This window comes from Microtus ochrogaster, linkage group LG4 (genome assembly GCF_000317375.1).
Source record: "Microtus ochrogaster isolate Prairie Vole_2 linkage group LG4, MicOch1.0, whole genome shotgun sequence".
In the NCBI taxonomy this organism is placed as follows: Eukaryota; Metazoa; Chordata; class Mammalia; order Rodentia; family Cricetidae; genus Microtus; species Microtus ochrogaster.
The window spans coordinates 61,752,555-61,772,669 of record NC_022030.1 but is presented as its reverse complement, the minus strand read 5'-3'; the positions used below and the strand labels follow the sequence as shown (position 1 = coordinate 61,772,669).

Below are 20,115 nucleotides of genomic sequence, written 5' to 3'. Positions count from 1 at the left end.
CCTCCCTTCCTTCCTTCTTTTCTTTCTTTTTTTCTAGATGGCATTTCTCTGTGTAGTCCTGGCTGTCCTAGAACTCACTGTGCAGATCAGGCTGGCCTCAGACTCAGAGATCTGCCTGCCTCTGCCTCCTAAATTCTGGGATTAAGGGTGTGTGCCACCATGCCTGGCTCTCTCTCGCTGGATCTTTACGGGAAACGCTCATCACCCTGGTGACACTAGTTCTGGGGCATTATTATTTTTTCTTTTATTTTTGTCTCTTTTAAAGAACACAGATTCTTTTTTTTTTTAAATTGAGCTATACATTTTCCCTCCTTTCCTCCCCCTCCCCTTCTACTCTCTCCCATGACCCCCACACTTCCAATTTACTCAGGAGATTTTGTCTTTTTCTCCTTCCTATGTAGATCCACATATGCCTCTATTAGGGTCCTCTTTGTTGTCTAGGTTGTCTGGGGTTGAGGAATGCTCCTCCATTGCTGATGGGAGTGCAAATTGGTACAGCCCCTTTGGATATCAGTATGGCAATTTCTCAGAAAATTAGGAAACAATCTACCTCAAGACCCAGCAATACCACTTATGGGTATATACCCAAAGGATGCTCAATCATACCACAAGGACATGTGCTCAACTATGTTTATAGCAACATTGTTTGTCATAACCAGAACCTGGAAACAACCTAAATGCCCCTTGACTGAAGAATGGATAAGGAAAATGTGGTACATTTGTACAATGGAGCACTCACTACACAATGGTAAAAATTAATGACATCTTGAAATTTGCAGGCAAATGGATGGATCTAGAAAAAAAGCATATTGAGTGAGGCAACCCAGACCCAGAAAGACAAATATAACATGTACTCACTCCTAAGTGGCTTCTCGACATAAAGCAAAGGGACATTATTTTTATGGTTTCTCACTTCCCACTGGAACACTTGGGGACAAAGTAGGAAGGAAAAGCAGTTTAGGCTTGGTAGAAAAGTAATGCATTCTAGAGGGGAAATTTGAGCAGGCTCTTGGAGGTGAGAATCTTGAATGAAACTTTGAAGCCTCCTGTTGGTGGCAGTGTGACACTGTGGTGACCTTCTTTGGCACAGGTAGTTTGCATCCCTTGATCTAGGACACACCTTTGTTCACACTGAGCTAAAGCAATGGTTCTCAACCGGTGGGTCTTGACCCCTCTGGAGAATGAATGGTCCCTTCACAGGGGTCTCCTAAGACCATCAGAAAACACAGACATTTACATTATGGTTCATAACAGTACCAAGATTATGAAGTAGCAATGAAATAATTGTATGGCTTGGGATTATCACAACATGAGGAACTATATTAAAGGGTCCAGCACTAGGAAGGTCGAGAGCCACTGAGCTGAAGGAAAGGAAACAGTCTTTGAGGAATGCCTACCAGCCTAGGCACCGGGACAAGGGCTCCTGTGTCTTAGCCCCACTATGTGAATGGAGAGAGCATGGTCCTTGGGTAGCTTTCTTCCTCACAGGAAGAAGGATGTGGGATGAGAGCTCTCTAGGTCCCCTCTGGATCTAAAACCTCTCACGAACGCACTAGAATGTTCCCAAACACTAGCAAACTGAATTTTTATGAGCTGGCTCATGTTTCATATTGTATGTATATAGGAGACTGAGAAAGGAGGGAGCCTGTGAGGACAGGGGCCAGATAGCTTCAGCTTGATATTTCAAGAGTAGTTTTCCCTATCTGAAACTTGTTCCATAATATGAAATGTGAAGTGAAAACAGAATACAGGATGAGAGACGGGGGGGGGGGAGGGACAGAGAGAGAGGGAGAGAGAGAGAGAGAGAGAGAGAGAGGGGGGGGGGGGGGGGGATGGAAAAAGGGAGGGGGAGAGAGAAAAGAGAGGGAGGGAGGGAGAGTGTGAGTTTGAGATTTGTTTACCGCAGGCAGGGATGGAGGTTGAACCCAGGGCCTTGTGCATTCTAGGCAAGAGCTGTGCCTCTGAGCTCCACCCCCACATTCCCAGCTCAGGAATTAGCAGCTTTGAATCCCACAGTTTGCTGTTACTCTCTAAGGCCACAGACTGCTGCCTCTCCGAGAGCCAGAAGACATGTGCTCTACCTTCTGGGTGCAAAGAAAACTCAGAAGACAAAAGCCTCAAAGAGGTTGTGATTTCAGAATGGTGTGCCTCAAATTTCCCCGAATGTGGCATGGCTCGAATCCACGGAACCCAGGCAACTGGAGGGAGAGAGGAGGTCACGTGACCAGAGTTTACCTAGGATTTGGCTAGCAGGGCGTTGTGTTACCTTAAAACTCTCTTCTTCCTCCTTGTATACAGGGTTCATGCTGGTCATCATGGTGATGAACTCGATGGCCGTGAGGGGCTTGTGCGGCTGCTGCCGGATCCTGCGGTCTGTGAGGACCTCTTTGATCACTTTGACGATCTGCCCCTGCGTGAAGCCGTCGGTGACTTTAGACAGGCAACTGATGTTCAAGGCATTGGTGAGCACGCCTCCATTGCGCAGGATGATTTGCTTCCACAGAACTGTCAACATCCAAGGTGGCAGGAAAGACGGAGAACAAAGTTGCGGCAAGGTTAGCAGCCTTAGCCAAGTCTCCACCCAGAGCCCAGTCTCACCTAGAGAAGAATTTCTCAGAGAAACCCACCCCAGTTGGCTTGCAATTCACATGAGGAGACAGCTGAATCCATCTCCTCTGGGGACTTCTCCAGCATAGGAGGTGCATATTGGAGACCCTCAGGTCTATAGTTTCACTTGGGTCCCTTGTAAAGTCACACACACACACACACACACACACACACACACACACACACACACACTCACTCACACTCACTCACGAGGTTTTAATGTGGCACCTGTAATGATATTTAAAAACTTCCAAGATGGGAATTATCCTGGGCGTGTGTGGTGTCATTGAGTATCATGTTTCCTCATGAGTGTGGATAAGTGGAAGGTGCATGCCTTTATCTTTTTAATTACAAGGTTCATTTCTTGTATTATCATTGTAACCGGAATAAGAACACAGAGTCCCATTTTTATTAGCTAGTGCCAGGCCCCACATAGCAACAGCACACACTGGACCCAACAGAGCAAGTGTGCTCCCGGCCCCCCTGTTAGCTGTCCACACACTGGCTGACTGCAGCCCATCAGATGGGTGCGGGTCGAGGGTCATTTCTATCGCAGCACAGGGATGCAGAGAAAAGGAGTTATAAAATGCTTGGTTGCTTAACTTTAGAGACAGATCGATGCCGTGTATGATCTTCACAATATCACCATGTCCAGCATGCTGTGTCCCCATTGCTCAGGGACTTTCAAGGGGATTTCTGGGGCCTGCTGTTTCCAAACTGGGCCAGATGAGGAGTATTCTTGTGACTGTCTGTCTCTTCATTTGGAAGGTCTGGTGAAATCCCACAGCATTTTAACATCCTCAAGGAATACCAAAAACTACATTTTAAAAATGACCCAAATCTGATGATTGGGTCCATTGGTCAGGGGTTCATTCTGGGTCTATTCAATGACTCCATTCACCCAAAGCAGCCAAGATGTAAAGTTCTGCTTATGACAATGAGGGCTAAAATGGCTGAGGGAAGACCCATGACAATGTTAGGGAGTACCACCGCCCAGGTAAGAATTGCCCAGTGTTTACCCCTGGGTTGGGTGCATGGCTCCTGGCCTCCTGGGCTGTGTGTATGGCCCTTGAATGAGTCAAACTGCTGCATCATTAGGAAAAATGTTTTTGGGGGCTTGTGGAGGGAGCGCCAGGGCTATGGGGAGCTCCTATTGGCTCAAAACAACACAACAACCAACTTCTTAGAATCCTGCTATGTCCTTGATGGGTTTACTGGGGTTGGAACTCCAGTTAGTGCTAGCTGGAGAAAGAAGTAAAGCAATGTACCTAAAATACTTGGAAGTCCCATCATGGACAGGAATTTCTCTGTACCTGGATTATTACCATGATTCAAATTAACAATGCCTTCAAGTTTCTTAACCCCATCCCCCAATCACCAGCTATGAAACATGAACTACAGAACATTTTGTGTGTGTGTGTGTGTGTGTGTGTGCATGTGGAGACAGAGCATAGCAAGCCTGAAGAATTTGCATCCAAATATAAGCACTACAGAGTTAGAAATCAGAAAATACAAACTCCAGCAAAAATGGGCAGACAGGAGCCTCAGCTAGACAATGGTGTCACTTCCAAACAGCTTTGGCTTTTGCCCAAGCATGTTCAAGCTACAGAAAAAAACCAGTGGTTCCCAGTGGTGACTCTGGCAGGTGAGGCGTGGAGAATCACAAGTAGCTGAAACCACAGCAGAAACCAAGATGGAAACTCAGATGGCTTGGGTCTTTGCGTACACAGGACTGCTACAGGTGGCACGAGGTGGAACTGTCTCTGGGTGAGCAGTGAGAGCCTGGGCACCCCAGAATCAGAGCCTCCATCCTGTCTCTGCTGCATGTCAGGTTGCAGTAGGTACAGCCTTGGATTCTCCTGGCCTAGCCCATCCAACTGCCTAATATGAGAGATCTCTATCTCCATCAGTCATGGAATATACAGAGTCTGGTGTAACCAAGTATGTTTCCTATATACAGAAACCAGACTTGCACACACACGTGCACACTCACGCACAACATAAAAACAGAAGAGAGACTATCTGGGGGGAAGAAAGGGACTAGAAGGTGGAGGAGAAGGGAGCTGGGATGGGGTGGGGGTTCTATATTAGCAAGCTGCAATGATACTACATGACACCGTTTTAATAAAACTCATTATTCTGTACAGCAACCAGAAATCATTTAAAGAAAACAAAAAAGAAATGGATGATGCTAGAAATGGCATAGCGCTGTTCTGAAAATTTCTCAGGGTGCACACATCGCTGACAGCCCAAGGCTCATTACCCCGAGTGGAGGCACAATGCCAGAACAGTCAGGGGACTTGTCCACCTGCCCACAGTCACCTTAGGACTTGGTGGATGAGAGCAGAAGCCTGATTTCCACCTTGTGCCTGATGAGCTTGACCTATTCACCTTTAAAAGAATATCTGATGGGTGTGGTGGCACATGCTGGGACAGAGGCAGGCAGATCTCTGGGAGTTCAAGGCCAGCCTGGCCAACATAGTGAGTTCCAAGTCATCCAGAGCTATGTAGTGAGATTCTGTCTCAAAAGAAGGAAGAGGAAGGAGGAGGAGAAAAAGGAAGAAGAAGAAGAGGAGGAGGAGGAGGAGGAGGAAGAAGAAATAATTTATGGTGCTACTGGAGCCACTGTCCTCAGAACTTATGGGACCTTGCATGGAAGTCTCACTTGAGACAGGAGCTCCAGAGTGGGCCCAGCTGGCAGGCAGCTGGTGTGACCTAGGAGTACAGATGGGGAGGAACAAGTACAGATGTCTTAGGGCTGGTGTGGGTGGGGGGAGGACCCTGTCAGGACTCAAGAGTGTCCATGACAGCAAGGGGCCTTCTGGTGGGAACTGTGTGTGTGTGCGTGTGCATGTGTGTGTGTGCATGTGCGTGTGCGTGCGTGTGTGTGTGCACATGCTCTCACATGTAGAAACCAGAGGCTGATGTCCTATATTTTAGTGACTCTCTACCTCATTTCATGAGATAGGATCTCTGGTTGAACCCAGAGTTCACTGATTTGACCGAGCTGGCTGGTAGGCAGGTGGAGGCAGGTGGAGGTAGGAAGCCCCCTGTCCCTGCCTCTGCAGAGCGTGGACAACAGGCGCGCATCACCATGCCCAGCATGGAAAGTGGAAGCTGGAGGGGGTGGCTCCAAGCTCAGGTCCAATTGCAAGTCAGCAAGCATTTGCTGCCTGGGCCATCACTCCAGGTCCATCTCGCACTTCCTCTTTTGGAAGGGCAGGCCCCTCACTACAGACCAATCCCCCATTCCCTCTCCTTTGTGGAGAAAGAGAAAAATCTGGGCTCAGCCATCTGCTTTTGATGTCCCCAACTGACCTGACCCTGGCTGGGTTCACCATGACATAGTATCTTAGCATTCATTTTATCTTGAGCTTCACGGGTGAAAGAGTTAAGTGATATGATTTGGGGGAGTGTCTGACCCTCTGGGGCCTTGAATCCCAAACAAACGTGAAGACATCACCTCTGCATTCATCCCCATGTGGGCGGGGTCTATGATGAATTGTGCAATTAGTTAGGTAGACCCTGGGGGAGATCAGCTATGCTGAAGCATTAGGGTGGTCCAGGGGGCTTCTAGGGACCACACAGGGCATTCATCAGCCTGGGGGTGGTTTGTAGAGTGGCTTGATTGGAGCTAGGCGGGAGGTAGACACTGAGTTATGTCTAGGAAGCCTTACTTGGAGCCCCACAGCTGCCTTCTGATCTCTCTGGGCCCGTGTCACCCCACTCAGCCCTGTGGCATTTTTTGAGTTGTGTGTGTGTGGGGGGGGCGGTGTTTATAAACCTCTGGAGCTCTGGCTGCTGATAGATAAATGGCCGAGTAGCTGCCCAGCTATTGATCTGCAGCCCCCGCCCGCAGGGCTGGAGGAAACCACAGTGATCACCTCGATCACCTCGGAGGCAGGAGTGGTCTTTCTCTAAGACAGATGCTCTACCGCACTGATAGCAAAAGCCTCAAGGTCCTGTGGGGAACACGGAAAGATTTATAATGTCAGCAAAAATGGTGGTCAGACAAATCAGTACCGGGAAGAAACGTGTGAGAAGCAGCCGCATGGTGGATTGGCCCTGGGCCCAGCAGAGGTATCTTCTGTCCCAGAGGAAGGGCTGCCTTCTCCACCACAGTGATGAAGTCAGAAAACATTCAGGAAAGAATCCATAGTTCTTAGATTTAGGAAAGAAAGCTGAGTTCTTGGAGATGCCCAGCATTTTGTCTCAGACTACAATTGCCTGTGACATCCGCTGATGGCTTCCCTTTTGCCAGACAACAGAAGCCACCTAATCCAAAGCCGCCACCCAATCCAAAACTGCCACTCAATCCAAAGCCGGACCTCGTGCTGTGGTTCCTTAAAGTGAACACCCCAAACAATAAGAGGAAAAGTGAGCGGGATGGAGAGGGAGGGGAGGCCTGAGAGCAATGGTGTCCTCCCCAGTGCTGCGAGAGCAGGGTCTTTACCCCTGCTCTGCACGGCACCCTCTTCTCTCTGCCCCCCACAGCGCAGCCTCCTCATTTCTCCCCGTCTCCGCAGTCTCCTCTCCCATCACCTCTGCTGGGCTCCTTGATGCCTCCCTCATATTCTTCCCTCCTGTCCCATCATCTGTGACACCCACCAACCAACCTTCCTGATCTGGGCTGGCTGGCTATGAAGAACCTGCTGTGACCCTACATGATAGATAAGCCCTAGGTGGGGAGAGACATAACGGGTCCCAGAGTCTTCCTTGCTATGCATGTAACACGGATGTTATGTAGTTAGGGTCCTACGCTTTGCAGATAGAGGGACTAGCAACCTAGAGCCTGAAGTGCCCAGGGTCCTTTAAGCCAGTGGTTCTCAACCTGTGGGTCGAATGACTCTTTCACAGGCCCCCTAAGCCCATCGTTAAACACAGATATTTACATTATGATTCATAATGGTGGCAGAATTACAGTTAGGAAGTGGCGATGAAAATAATTTTATGGTTTGGGGTCACCACAACATGAGAAACTACATTGAAGGGTCGCAGCGTTAGAAAGTTGAGAGTCACTGCTCCAAGCCCACCCGTGGTCCTCCCGCGCTACCCGCCTGCATGCGTAGCTCAGGGACCAGGCCTCGGGCCACGTGGAAGGCCTTATAATACTTGCCGTATCTGGAAGCGTAGTCGGGGCGGGGGACCAAAATAATCTTTTGGTAAACCCTGCAGAAGGGCTGGAGCTCGGCGTCAAAGGGGCGGTGTGTGGTCCCCACTATCAGGATCCTATCATCCGGCTTCAGGAGCTTCAGGAGTTTGGGGAGGTGCTTTTTTAGGCGTTTTGGTTCATTCTGGGAAGAGACGGAAGGAAAGATGAGACCACACAGAGAAGAGAACTGAGAGCAGAGAAGCTGAAGGGGAGGGGGCGTGCGGTGCACTCGGTGAGGGGATTTCGTGACCTCTTTAAATGTGTCCCTGGCTGGGCCCTGGGAGGTGCCTCCTATTTGACTTTTTTTCTGTGGCGATTTCCTGCCTCTGGCCTCTGATATTCACACTCAGGATCGAGAAGTACGAAAAGAAGGAAGGAAGCCCTGGATGGAAGACCCAGGACTTGGACCTTCAGTGGGCCACCCCAGCCGGCTGATATCTTAGTGGAGGGAGCCCACTTTGTTCTGGGCTGTCTGGAAGACGGGCTCAAGTTTTCATTTGCCGCTCAAAGGACCACACGGACTGGAGGTGCTGGCTCTCACGTCACCACGGGCTCTGCAGCTGGAGCAGCTTGCTGGCAGCTCAAGGCTGCGGCATTCCAGTGTCCCGTCCACACCAAGAGGGAGGAGCTAGCATGTGGAGGAGTCGGCTGGCTCTGGATCCCAGGGAGAAGCAGGGTTAGCCCTGTTGCCCTGGGCAATGCCTACCTCAGAGTTAAGCCTGACTGGTACAGCTGAATGAAGAGGAAGCATGGGAGGGCAGCTTGGACGGAGATGCCCAAGCCCAGCCTTGGTCATTGTGGCTCCTATTGGCTGGTGTCTAATGATATTCTGTATCTTTTCATGAGCTTAGGGAGTCAATCATGTGCTGTCTTTGGAAAAAATGTAGATCTTTAGCCCATTAAAAATTAGGGGGCTTTATTATTTTGGCTGGGTCTTTTGGATTTCCATATAAACTTTAGGATTAGCTTTAAATGTATGTGAACGAGTCAGCCGCCATATTTTTGGGGGTCACACTGCACTTGGAGGATGGCTCTTGGGGTGAGGCCACCTGTGCTTGTCAGTCTGTCAGCACAAGCTAGTGTCGCCCGCGAAGAGGGGACCTCAGAGGAGACACTGCCTCCATCACTTGGCCTGTGAGCACATCCGTAAAGCATCTTCTTGAGTAATGCTCCATGTGGGAGGTCCTAGGCGACTGCGGGCTGGACCACCCCTGGGCAGGTGACCTGAGCCCTATAGAAAAGGCTGAGAAAGCAATGGAGACCATGCCAGTGAGTAGCATCCCTCCATGGTCTCTGCCTCAATTCCTGTCCCAGGGTCCTATTCTCTCAATGAACCTATAAGGTGCAATGAATCGTTCCTTCCCCAAGTTGCTTTTGCTCTGTGTTTTATCACAGGCACAGAAACCCAACTAAGATTCCATCTTAGCAACATTAAATCTTCAACCCATGTATACCAAATGTCTTTCTATTTATTTAGGCCTTTGGAATTTCTCAAGGCTTTTGTAGTTTTCAGAGGAGTCTTGTGCTACTTTTACACCACAGCACTTTCTGGAAACAATGTTTTCTGTGGCGTAGAGATGAAACTGTGGTGGGTTGAGAGGTGAGGGGCAATGGGGAAGGTAGACTAGTCCTTTAAGAAACAAAGTAAAGAAGCCTTGCAGGGTGGATAGCTTGGGGGGTGCACGGGGGAGCCACCCACAGACTGGTGGAGAAAGGACTGGTCTGAGGGTTCTAGAAGGCTCAAAACAGGGGCACACCTGCGCAGCTCAGTCCATCCACCCTTAGGATTCCGGTTGCTATGGAGATGGCAGTGCTCACTCTTCCCTTTCTGAGGTGGGGTATTGCTATTTGCTTGCTCGGAGGTGGCAGGGGGATCTAAAATTATGTAGCCTATTTGGATGACAAATGTTGATACTGGGTGGCATCCATGGTGACACCTTCACACCGAGGGGCTGTATTTTCCTGAGCTGGGAATGAGAAAGCAGGGGTGTGTTCATCCAGTCCCCAGCTCCCCAGTGCTCAGGCTGGTACAGTTCTATTTCAGGGCTGTTCATTCAGCACAAGACCCGCTCATCAATCGTGCCGGGAACTGGCTCCTGATTAGCTGGCCACCTCCACATCCGCCACCCCCCACGGCTGGCCTGCCAGTCCCTCACAACTGTATTACTGCAGGCAATTTCAAATTAGTGGCTAGCATCCATACGGGCAATTTCAATTTGCTTTTCTTCAGTTAGCTCTGCGAACCGAGCGTCACAGTCAGTGCCAGCAAAGCAAGCAATTCCCCGGTGGGGACCTATTGTGGTGGCAAGGAGGGCTGGGACTAGATGAGGTAACACAGGGCAATGGTGCAGAAAATGCAGGAGCAGGCACCCTTGCCTCAATCTCTACCTTCGTCTCTGACATGACTGACTATCTGGCTATTGCAACATCATGGGGCAGGCACCAGCAAGGGTTTACCAGGCCACGGCTGGCTTCCTCAAAGCAGCATGGGTGAACCCCTGCAGCATCCCAGGATGTGACTTTTCGGACATTTCTGAGGCCTTGCCATGGGTTGCTGGGGTGACACGGAGTAGGATCAGGAGTGAGTAGGAGGAGGGGCAATTTCAGCATCTCATCTTTGGCCCCTAAGACAAGAGGTCTTCAAAGGCAGGTCCCCAGGTCCCAGGGGAGTTATGGGAGGTACAGAGGAACAGAGGACTGGCCCTATAGCAGAAGGGAAAGTCAGAGCCACATTGAGGGTCTTTCTGCGCGTGAGTGGCACTCAGGCAGGTTGAAGATATGGCCTCCACACTTAGCCTGGTTCCGAGTCCCACAGTGCCCCTTCCCAGTTGTGTTCACTTGGATCCCTGGTCTCTTTCTGTGAGAGACGGACAAACTTCCTCCCAGGCTTGCGGGGAGTCTCTCTTATGGGTCTATTGTGCCTCTTCTATCTGCCACCTCTGCCAGAAGCTGTCTTCATACCTCACAAGTGTGGCATCCTGATATAGGCTCTACATTCCGGATTTCTTGTGGCTGGCTAGGCCTTCTCCATCCCCTCATTGCTCAGAATGGGCAAGCTCCATGAATTTCACTGTGTGGGACCTTAACCCCAGGCAGAGGTACTGGGGGATACACTCCCATGGATACGATTTCAAGGGACACTTCTAGAATCTCCGAGCATGGCAGGAGGCCACCCTATGCCAGGTGGCCTTGCTCTTTCGCTGTGGTTGTGGTCATTCAGATCTGGCCTCCTGGTTTTAGGTAGACGTTTTCTTCTCTGGGCATTTGTAGTTTGGAGATCAGAGAATCCTTTGGGATAGAGGCTGGCACTTGTGGGGGAAAGGACTCTGGGTCCCCTGTGGCCAGGAGCTGGTGAGAATGCTGCCCCAAGTCCTCTTTTCCACTGTAACAACTGCCGGACCTGGCCTTTGGTCCTCCCCTTCTGAAACGGGTACCCACTGCTGTTGGTGACTGGGAAACGTGGGTAGAGCAAGTCCAGCCTCAGGTTTGGCATGGTGAAAGGCGATGGGAACTTTATGGTCCTGCTCCCCTGGGTCAGATAGGATGTTGCTGTGCCCAAGATCTTCTGGAGCTTGCCATGCCCATATGTGACTCTTCCCCACAGCACCCCACCTCCTGCTGGGGTGGCTGGCTCACCCCTGGGCCTTGTGTTCAGACACCTTAGAAATGTTTTTACTCAAATCCAATAGGATATTTTATGTGGTGGGTTGAATGATAATGGCCCCTATAGGCTTACATATCTTAATGATTGGTCCCCAGCTGGTAGAACTGTTTAGGGAAGACCAGGAGGTGTGGCCTGTTCAAGGGTGTGTGTTAGTGGGAACAGACTTTGAGGTTTCAAAAGACTCATGCCGTTCCCAGTGCACAGTCTGCCTCGAGCTCTTAGAGCAAGATGTGAGTTCTCAGCTGTCCTTGCCGCCATGACTTCACTAGGCCATCGTGAGCTCGAACCCTCTGAAACCATAAGCCAAATTAAGTGCTTTCTTTTCTCAGATACCTTGGTCACGTTGTTTTATTGCGGCAACAGAAAAGCAACTACCACGTTCCGGGACTTGTGCAGGGTGCAATCTGTGGTCTTCTGAGTGGGAAATTCCCCTGACAGTCAAGGATGTGAACAGAGCAAAAGTTCAATTTGTCCACAGTGAGGGCCGTGCCTCCCCAGCCTCCATCACCTACAGACCAGACTCAGCTATGGATGGTGTTTGTGGGATAAGGGAGACAAGAGCGAAAGGGTGGATGCGGAGACTGGAGGGGTGGTCCGGCTGTCCCACCAACTTCTCCATCCCTGCTTCCCGCCTTGCACACTGCTTCTCCACGGGAGTTTCTCACCTTGCTGCTGGCCACCAGCACCCCTAAAGGCAACCCCAGCCCTCTGCCCTGGCCTTCAGATCTCTCATCAACAGGCTGCCCTCCTCGGATTCTCTGTGGACGTGGGTTGTAGTCGTTTGTGACAGCCAACTGGGGTTATGGGAGAGGAAACCAGAGAAATTTCCTGAAGTCAGAGGCTCTTCTGGCCGATAGTTAAGTAAGTAGAGACTAAGAGAGGTTAAGTTATTTGGTGAAAGACACACAGCCAGCTAAGGCGAGCGGCAGAACCTGCCTTTTGAATTTCACATCACTCGGGGTGAAGTTCTGTGGGAGACAAATCTCCACTCCATTAGCAGCCCACACTATGATGACGCAATAATATGACCCCTGTCTAATACGCATAGGCCCCGCACGCCTCTTTAGACATACGATGCCCTTTAGATGTATGATCACAGTTTTTCTGTCCTCAGTTTTTCAGCTTGGGACTTTTTCCTTCCTCAATGTCTTGACACGGTCAGCAGAGGGCGCTAGCCACCAGATTCCCAGATGAACTATAACAAATGAGTCTTCCTAAGAGGTTTTGAAATGACAGGGCAATCAGGGCTCATTTGGAGAAGCAAAGATTGAGCTTTCTGGCTTTGCCCAAATCACCTCTACCTGCTGAAAATGATGTATAATACATAAGTGATTAAAATCCTTACCGATTTAATCAGAATCCACAGCTAACCACTATTTGCTTTGCTACAAATTGGTGTGGAATAACAAGCCTGTGTATCTGTAATTTTTTTTTAAACTTGTGGGAAATTTGCTGGTGATTTGTGGGGGGGAAGTGTGGGGGAGGGGGGCTATTGAAAAGAGAGAAAAGGAGGAAGGAAGCAATTGAGACTGAGCTCCCCGGAGGCCCTGAATGCAGGGCACTTAGCTTTGCTGTTGATGGCCTTTGTTCCCGAATTCCAGGCCCTTTGCTATTTATTATTATGAACAATAGGAAATTGTAATAATAACTCCGTGTGCGCCCCTGGCTGTAACTGAGCGGAGTTTTCGGTATTGTTTCTTTCCTCTGAATCATGTTTGGGCTGAAAAAAACCTCCCTTCTTCCTTTTTTATTTTTCTCATTTTTTTCTCTTCCAAATTATGCCTCATAAAAATCAAGGCCCTGGCTTCTTTCAAATACTGACAAGCACTTAGGGCAGAGCCTACTGTGGAAGGATTTAAAGCCCTGGCGGTGTCTCCCTTACTGTTTTGAAAAAGCTAAAAGTTTCTTGAAAAGTAGAGATGGTTCCTGGTGAGCTCCCTCCCCCAGAGGAAGGAAAACAAAGAATGACAAGAAGGCCACCCGGAGGACTCACCTGCCTCTCAGCCTGTGGGACTCTTTTGTAGAAGGTTTTCTCCGTGTCTTGGATCCACACCACAGACGGCTGAAACTGGCGAGCCACCTGCAGAGAACAAGATGCGGCCTAGAGGTGAACGTGTTTCTTCCTGAGGGGTGTTTGCTCTCTTTCTCAGTGTCCTGACTGGGGCATCCCTGGCACGCCTCAAGGAAGGCCGGCCCTCAGGTCACCTGGAAGTGTGTCTGCCCCCTGCCCCCTTGCACGGATCATCTGTGCACTTTGCATCTCTGTTCCTGGCTGGAAGGTGAGACCACGGGGTGGCCTCCACCTCAACAGGCCTGTCTTAATGGACACATTTCTGTATCCATGCCCAGAGCCCCTGCCTGGTTTGGTTTGTACTAAACCCCCGGGTTTCGGCAGAACGTGAATGGGAACGGGGTCACGTGTCTTAGTGGCAGCCTATTCACAGTTCCCAGGTTCATTCAAGTCTGCTTGCTACCGGAAAACAGCTTCATCAGGGCTCCCAGGATGCTATTTGTTCGTGGCTGTTCACCTGTGCCTTTGTGACCGGGGCTCCCCTGCAGGCCGGTGGCTCCGAGCCTTGCTAGAGCGAGCAGGGCTTCATGGCAGAGTTGGGACTGGACTAAACCAAGGTGTGCGAATAATTGCCACACACCTAACAATTTCTTCAAAGCACCCGCCTAGTAGTGGAGTTCAAGTGTTTTTGCAACAATTTGAGCTTTGTGTGAAATTGTGGTGGATAAAGGCAATACCAGCTCCATACCGAGCTGGGAACTCTTATTTGTACATTTCTTGAAACATCGTTGACGGAACATCGTTTTGGCAGCAGGTGGGATTTCAAGCCCAGTCATTTGTTCAATGGCTGACAGAAAAGTCACTAGGGGCTTGATGGCGGGGCCTGTCCCCTGGCATTCTATGCCATATGGGAAAGTAGATTATGGACCTCCAGTGACAAAGCAGATGCTGACTGAACTTGATCCAACACCTGTGTCAGATGTATCGGCGTGCCCCAACACCCTAGGATCCAGCACAGTTGGGGAGATATGCGGCTTTTAGACGCTGTGCCATAGAGTTAGAGAATTCAAGTCTGATTTTAAAAATCCCTGACCTCAAGTGGTGTGGAGTATCCCTGAGGACAGTCTAGCAGTGAGCAGAGGAACAGCTTTGGACCAGACACAGGGCAGGGGCACTGCACATGTCAGAGCCAGTGTGTGCGACCGAGACATCACCCGCTGAACCCTGTCCCCTCCCCAGGGTTTCACATGCATCCTCCAATGTCCTCAACTCGATCGCACCAAGTGTGCCCCTTACCAACACCCTATTCATAGTTAGGAATACTGATAGTCACAGGTGACCCGAGCTACGCAGCTGCAAAATGGCAGAAGCAGGACAGAGGCCAGGATGATGTAGAAAGCACAGGCTAGGCCCGTATTTCCCTAGCTGCCCTGGACCAAGGACATGGGGCAGCTCCAGAGTCCCTGCCTCAGAGGAGAGAAGCAGGGGCCCTGGAGGTGAATACATGGAAAATGGAGACCCAAACACTGCTGATTCCACAACCCAGCTCTTTCTCCATAGACGTTACCTCTACTGAGCTCCAACCTGAACCACTGTGACCTCTGAATCTGGGGCAACCTTCATTTATGGGGGCTTAATTTTTGCCTTGTTTCCTGTGGTTTATTTTTATCACTAGATATTTTCTCTTTTCTAGAGTTTGATTGCTAGAGAAAAGGGAATAAAAAACTCAATCAAGGGGAGGAGTAGATGGCTCAGTCAGGAAAGCGTTTGCTGTGCAGGCATGAGGACCTGGGTTTGGATCCCCAGAGCCCAGGTTCAAAGCTGTCATAGCGGTACATGTCGGTAACCCCAGTGCTGGGAGCTAGAGACAGAAGGACCCCCTGGGGCTTGCTGGCTAACCAGACCAGCCGAAACAGCCAGATCAGCTTCAGTGTGTGAGACCTTGCATCAAAAAACAAGGTAGCATGTGACCGAAGAAGACAATCATTACTGACCTCTGACCTCCACACACACGGACAGGTAAGTATGTTCACACACACACACACACACACACACACACACACACACCCTTTTGTCTATGCTAGTAATGGACTAAAACAGTTTGTCTATGTTGTGTCTGGCCCGACCCTTCCATGAAGCTCCCCTCTCTCCAATTCCCAAGTCCATTCATTGCCAGTGATCCCTGGAATCGTCACAGCCACTCCCTCCAGCTCTGGTGCAGCCTTGCAAGGGTGCTAGGGAGGGTGAATGGGCTGAAAAAAAAAATTCTCAAAACAATTATCTGAGGAGTGACCAGCACAAACCAAGCCACCAGGCTGGCAGCTGTCACCCTTGTGGTGAATACATGCCACAAGACAAAGGAATACACTCTCTGCTTCTCTCGTCCTCCTCTATGGCCTTTTATTTAATAAAATCAGTGCCCAGAGATGTCAAAGCATCTTATCTCATGACTCTCCAGCTTCAACATTCTTCGAGTCTCAAGGGAAGGTCAATCTTCTGACTGGAGACAGAAGCCTGTCAGCCTAAAACAAAGGCCGTGTGGGCTTTTGCCTCACAAGTGCCCCTGACCCTGGCTCAGGAGGTCACAACAGTTCTGGACCAATCAACCATCCTTCCTTTCTTCAGGCTGATCCTCCCTAAACTAGGGACGGGGTGACTCTTCAGAGGCTTTCTGATCCCAGCCCTCAAGAAGAGACTGACCAATTTCGGCTTCTTGGGTCACCCTCTGCAGGGCCTTCTCTGTGTGTCTGCCTGCTGCGTGTGTGTTTCCTCACCCCCAGCAAGCATGATTCCCTGCTGGTGAGTCTGGCTGCGGTGCAGGTTTCTCTGCTGCTGCTGTTGTGGTTCAGATGTTTCCTGCCTTTTCCTCCTTTAACTGGCAGAGAAAAGGAACCCAACCAAGACCCCTAGACTGTGTCATTTTGGGGACTCTTCTTGGATTTCTTCTGCAGACTCTATCAACTGGGCAAATATGCCTGCCAAGGACAGGCTCTCCACCGGGCAGAGCTCCGGAGCATAGACTGGCACAGGCCTCTTGAATCTGCCCATTCTATAGCTGTCTTTGTACATTTCCTGTTTTTACAAACCCCTCCCTGCCAGTCACAGACATGGGAAGGGTCTCTGGCTCTGAGCACTGCCCCATGGACTGTCGTGCAGGCTGCCTATTCTCCAGACAGGAAATTACTTCTCTGACATCATAACATGAGGGACTGTCATTCATGGTTCCAACTTTATTTTGAACACAGAGATGACTTCTGACCCACCTTAGACCTACTGGTACTTAGACGGGCATTTTGGGAGCACATGGTTGATATTCCCTTAGAATGACTTCTGGGGAGAGAGGGCCTGGTGGAAGTCGCACATAGGTTGTGTGGGTTTAAAGTCATAGTCTCTTGGAGGGTCTACCTGCCTACACCCACCCACCTCCAGTGAACAGGTAGGGACCACAAAGGGACTAAAAGCTGTAAACTCTGGGCCATTAATCTGTCATCGGTTAAAAGTGTGGTGTGTGGACCTTTACCGGAGTCCTTATACTCTTTCAAAGCTTTGTCACAAAACACCAGTTTAGGTCACAAGGCCAGACTCTGACTAGGCCAGCATAGGACTAATGTGTTGGGTTTGCTTCCAGCATGGCTGTGCATAAGGCCTCTGGCATGGCAGTTAGGATGAATAATGGCCACTTAGGTCAACTTGCAAAAACTGAAAGTGGTGGTTGAATAAGAATAACCCCCATAGGCTCAGATATTTGAATGTTGAATCGTTAGGGAGTGATGCTATTTGAGAAGGACTGGAAGGGTTAGGAGACGTGGCCCAGTCGGAGAGACTGTGTCCCTGGGGGTAGGCTTTGAAGTTTCAGAGTCTCACACCAGGCCCGGTCTCTTTCTTCTTCTCTTCAACTTTCCTTGTTGCCCATCAGGCTCGGGTTAGTATTTAGCCTTAGATGGAGTTTATTACTCCCTTTGGGCTTCATTCCCAAGCAACCTAACTCTGGGAAGAACCAGGTCTAGGATGCCAGGGCCACTACTGGTCTCTCAGTGGTCACAGTCACTGCGTGATCCCGTTTGTATAATAAGACTGGCTCTTTACAAGATCCTGCAGAGACTGGGGTGGTACAAAGTGCTAGGCATCTGTCTTCATGTCCTCTCTGCACCCTTCACTATCGTAAGGGGTCAGACTCACCTCACCGGTACACAGGCCTGTTGATCACCCAAAACTATATTGTCAGATGGTGGGGATGCACGCATTTAGTCCCAGCACTCAGAAGACAGAGACAGACGAATTTCGGAGTTCAAGGTCAGCCTGATGTACAGAGTTCCAGGACTGCTAGGGCTACTCAAAATAACCTTGTCTTGAAAAGAGAGAGAGAGATAAAGAGAGAGAGATAGAGAAAGAAGATGACAAAGAAAAAAGGAGAAGAAAAGAAGAAGAAGAAAAGAAGGAGAAGAAGGAGGAGGAAGAGAAGAAGAAGAAGAAGAAGAAGAAGAAGAAGAAGAAGAAGAAGAAGAAGAAGAAGAAGAAGAAGAAGAAGGCTGCCTTGGACAGTTGCCTGCTAGAACACTTATATTTCTTCCACCCCACCCTTGCATTTTTCTACAAACTTCATCCAGGGTCAGTGAGCCATCCTAAGGCCAGGACATTGTGCAAGAGGACTCTGGCCTCAGCAGCCCAAGAGTCTGTGGAGGAAGTCGACCATCTTGAACCCACCAAGTACAAGGCCAGGCTGTTTCCACCCAAGAAGAAAAGCTTTTAGAGCCACCGTGATGATCACCAAACCGTAGCCAGTTTCTCTCCCTCAGAAGCCAGTGGAGCAAACTGGCCACTGGGCTTAGCACCGGCTTCTTCGGCTTGAGTTGGTGAGGCCTGGACAGCTGGGTCTCATCTCTGCTATTTCCACGTCTAAGGAACTGACATCCAAGGTTACTGGAAGCTCTACCTGCCTGTACTCTCTTGAGTGGAGGCTCTGTTGACCAACAATAAGGACCCGGGTCTGCTATCCCATACGTCTTGTGTATGTTATTACTAACCAAAAAAATGGATTTGACAATTTGTTAATGAAAAATGCTATCTTTTGCCCTTTTAATTTTCATGCAGCTATGGAGAAGCTTCATTTAAATTATACAGATAGTTTGAGGTCACTGCCAATTAAATGTAATTGAACCTCTGGAAGTCATGTGGGACAGTTCACTTTGCGACCAGCAGAGGGCTCTTCAGTCCTATCAAATATCAAATGTTTCTGTCAATGACTAGGTCGGAGCATCATGAAAACAAGGTGTCCTCACTGAGTTCTGTGATTCCTCCGAGCACATTGTTCAATGGTTACCACAAGCATCATGCCTCAAGATACACTGTCTGAGCTGTCAAAACATGCCTACGTCATATGTGTTACAAACACGAGCCCTGGATGTGTTAGGATTCTCTCCCACACGATAGGGAGAACTTTAGGAAAACAAAACCCAACTGATGCTCCCTCAGTTTACCAAGCTGGAAAGGACCACTCACGCCCATTCCTCCACCCATTCCCTCTTTATTCCATGAGCACTGGCAGAAAGTTCGTTATTGGCTGAAGGGAGGGGACCTTTGATGGTGGGGACCCCTCCCTGCCTGCAGGGATACAGTATCTTGAGTCTGTGCGAGGTGCTGCCATGCTGGAGAGGAACAGAAGGGTTCAGGTTATTGGAGGTTCACATTCTTCACTAACTAGGGGTCCATTTGAAGAGGATGTGAAGACACTTTCTTCTGCAAGCCCACTATTTCAACATTCTATTTTTAATTGCTGTCATTTTTTTGCACCATCTTTTATACAATCTGCTAAATGATTTCAAGTCCTAGCAAGGGGCTAACTTTGTTTTGAAACTGCAAATGATAACAAACCACAGAGTAGAAGTATCCTGAAACTGATGAAAAGAAGGTAAACTGAGGAAGGGGAGGGGGAAGGACTAGGGATTCAGGAAGCTTCTGATGGGCAGTGTGTTGGGGGACAGGGCAGCGCTGACAGAAATGGACACAATGATGCTGTAACCGTAAGGGGAGAGGTCAGGATGGAGTGTTGTGTTCACACGTGCAAGGATAATGTGTTGAAAAAGTCCCATCCCTTCCAGTCCATGCCCTTCTGCACACTGGCTGAAGGGCCCCCTCCATGCTACACTGATGTTGAAGCATCTTGGGAAGAACAGGGTATATATGGGCTGAATACTCAGGCACTCTTAAGTCTCCAGGGAAAGTTGGACTGTAGTTAATGCCCCATCACCCCTGCCCCCCTAAGTGTTTCCAGGGTGGAGAAGCATCCTTCCGTGCTTGTGATGTCTAACTAAGCCTGGCCACAGATCACTCACTCCTCCATGAACATCAGCAGCCTTCAATTCCCGCACTCGGGACTTAATGTCCACTGTGTTCCCTCACATTCTGCCGACTGTGCAGGGTGCCCATGGTCTGATGTGCGCTCTCTCTCTCCTCTAGCCTCGCTTGTCCCTTGGAGGGCAGTCAAAACTACCATCTCCCTGGAGAAACTGGCCTCCTTCCTTCCTTCCTTCCTTCCTTCCTTCCTTCCTTCCTTCCTTCCTTCCTTCCTTCCTTCCTTCCTCTCAAATGACTTCCCTTCTTCCCAGAGCTGGAGACACACCCACTACATGATTCTGTGATCGAGGGACCTTACCTTTACTACATGATTCTGTGATCGAGGGA

At 49.6% G+C, this 20,115-nt stretch overlaps 1 protein-coding gene across 1 annotated transcript in view; it reads right to left on the bottom strand.

The window, feature by feature from the left end:
• The window catches only part of Iqca1 (IQ motif containing with AAA domain 1), a 126,948-nt gene that overhangs the window by 5,411 nt on the left and 101,422 nt on the right, over window positions 1-20,115 (bottom strand). The window contains exons 16-18 of the mRNA XM_026786043.1: window positions 13,417-13,503; window positions 7,724-7,901; window positions 2,267-2,505 (exon numbers count right to left, since the gene is read on the bottom strand). Of these exons, the coding sequence (XP_026641844.1) occupies window positions 2,267-2,505; window positions 7,724-7,901; window positions 13,417-13,503 (504 nt within the window). The remainder of the gene's footprint in view (window positions 1-2,266; window positions 2,506-7,723; window positions 7,902-13,416; window positions 13,504-20,115) is intronic.